Source organism: Phymastichus coffea, unplaced genomic scaffold, assembly GCF_024137745.1.
Source record: "Phymastichus coffea isolate CEN01 unplaced genomic scaffold, Cenicafe_Pcof_1.1 PCOF00026, whole genome shotgun sequence".
In the NCBI taxonomy this organism is placed as follows: domain Eukaryota; kingdom Metazoa; phylum Arthropoda; class Insecta; order Hymenoptera; family Eulophidae; genus Phymastichus; species Phymastichus coffea.
Window position 1 is genome coordinate 391,123 of NW_026706837.1, and position 1,312 is coordinate 392,434.

The window sequence follows — 1,312 nt, forward strand, 5'->3', positions numbered from 1 at the left end:
TCCCATTAGTATCAATGTGGTATCAAAGTGCATATTTCGCTTGTTCGCCGTAAAATGCATTTTTTTACGTTGCCCAACTATCACCATCATGGAGGTCGACGAATATAGTCAGTCTCTTTTTTTTTTACATTTTAGTTATTTTTATATTTTTTTTGTATTTTTGTTTTTTTTTTTTAATTATTTATGATTACTTTAGAGAAAAAAATTATTTCGCTTGATGCAAAAGAGGAAAACAGTGCAAGCAATAGTACTTGTCGCAATCAATGCAAAATCTGCTAGTTCGTTGACGACACTCCTTGTAGTTACATACTGCTCTAGTTCTAGTTTCATACTGATGAGATTGGAAATCGCCCAATTTAGAATTGGATAAATACACTCTACTGATTTCTTTACATAAATATTTTGTTGTAACATGTTTAGTTTTGTCGGTATTGCAAATGTTCCAAAGTGTTAAAACATTTGTAACTGAAGCTTGAAGGATACGCGAGAAAATTTTGAATGTCCATTTTTTTGAGCTAATACTTGGGCAAGCTTTTTTACATAGAAAATCGTGCAAGTCTACGCCTCCCATAAATTTGTTGTACAGTGAGAAGGCAAAAGGAAATCCTATTTCTATTCTATCTTTAGCAGTTCGTGAATACCTTTTTATTGGTTTTATAGGTGTAACACCAACTGCTGTAGATAAAACAGATACTTCTTTGGAGTCAATTACAGTAATAAAGTTCATACCACTGTTTGTGTCATGATCCACTTTGAATGTTCCTCGCGGAGCTTTTTTTTCAAAAGTATGCTTTACTTTCACTCTATCCTTGCGTACAGTTCCTGTCGATCGCAATCCATATTTGCCCAAGTGTACAATTAAATCAGGACTAGTGAAATAATTATCGAAATAGAGGTGATAGTCTAATAGCTTTCTTTTTGAAATGCCAAGTAAAAGAGGATTGATCATTTGTACAACTACTCTGGATCCAAGTGGACATGATGCTAAATTTATTCCAATGCTAGTATCATTTTTACCACAGTAAATGTCCATATTGAACAAATACCCATTTGCTCCACACAATCCCCAGAGCTTTAGTCCATATCTGTCAGGCTTGCAAGGTAAATATTGTTTTAGGCAAGTACGTCCAAAAAATCTGACCATCATTCCATCTACAGAAAGAGCTGCCATAAAAAAGCCAAATTGTTGAATATTTGTTTTGAATAGATTTAATATTTCCCGAACTTTCCAAGCTTTGTCATGGTCATTTTTATCTTTAGGTTTAGAATATTTTATTTTTGTTTTTATTTCACAAAACCTATCACGACTCAT

At 33.1% G+C, this 1,312-nt stretch overlaps 1 protein-coding gene across 1 annotated transcript; it reads right to left on the reverse strand.

Moving 5' to 3' along the window:
• Positions 1–205: 205 nt before the first annotated feature.
• On the reverse strand, positions 206–1,312 carry LOC131675583 (piggyBac transposable element-derived protein 3-like). Its single transcript, XM_058954616.1, has 2 exons — positions 765–1,312; positions 206–677 (listed from the first exon to the last, which is right to left on the reverse strand). The coding sequence occupies exons 1-2, from the start codon at positions 1,310–1,312 to the stop codon at positions 206–208; spliced, it is 1,020 nt and encodes a 339-aa protein (XP_058810599.1).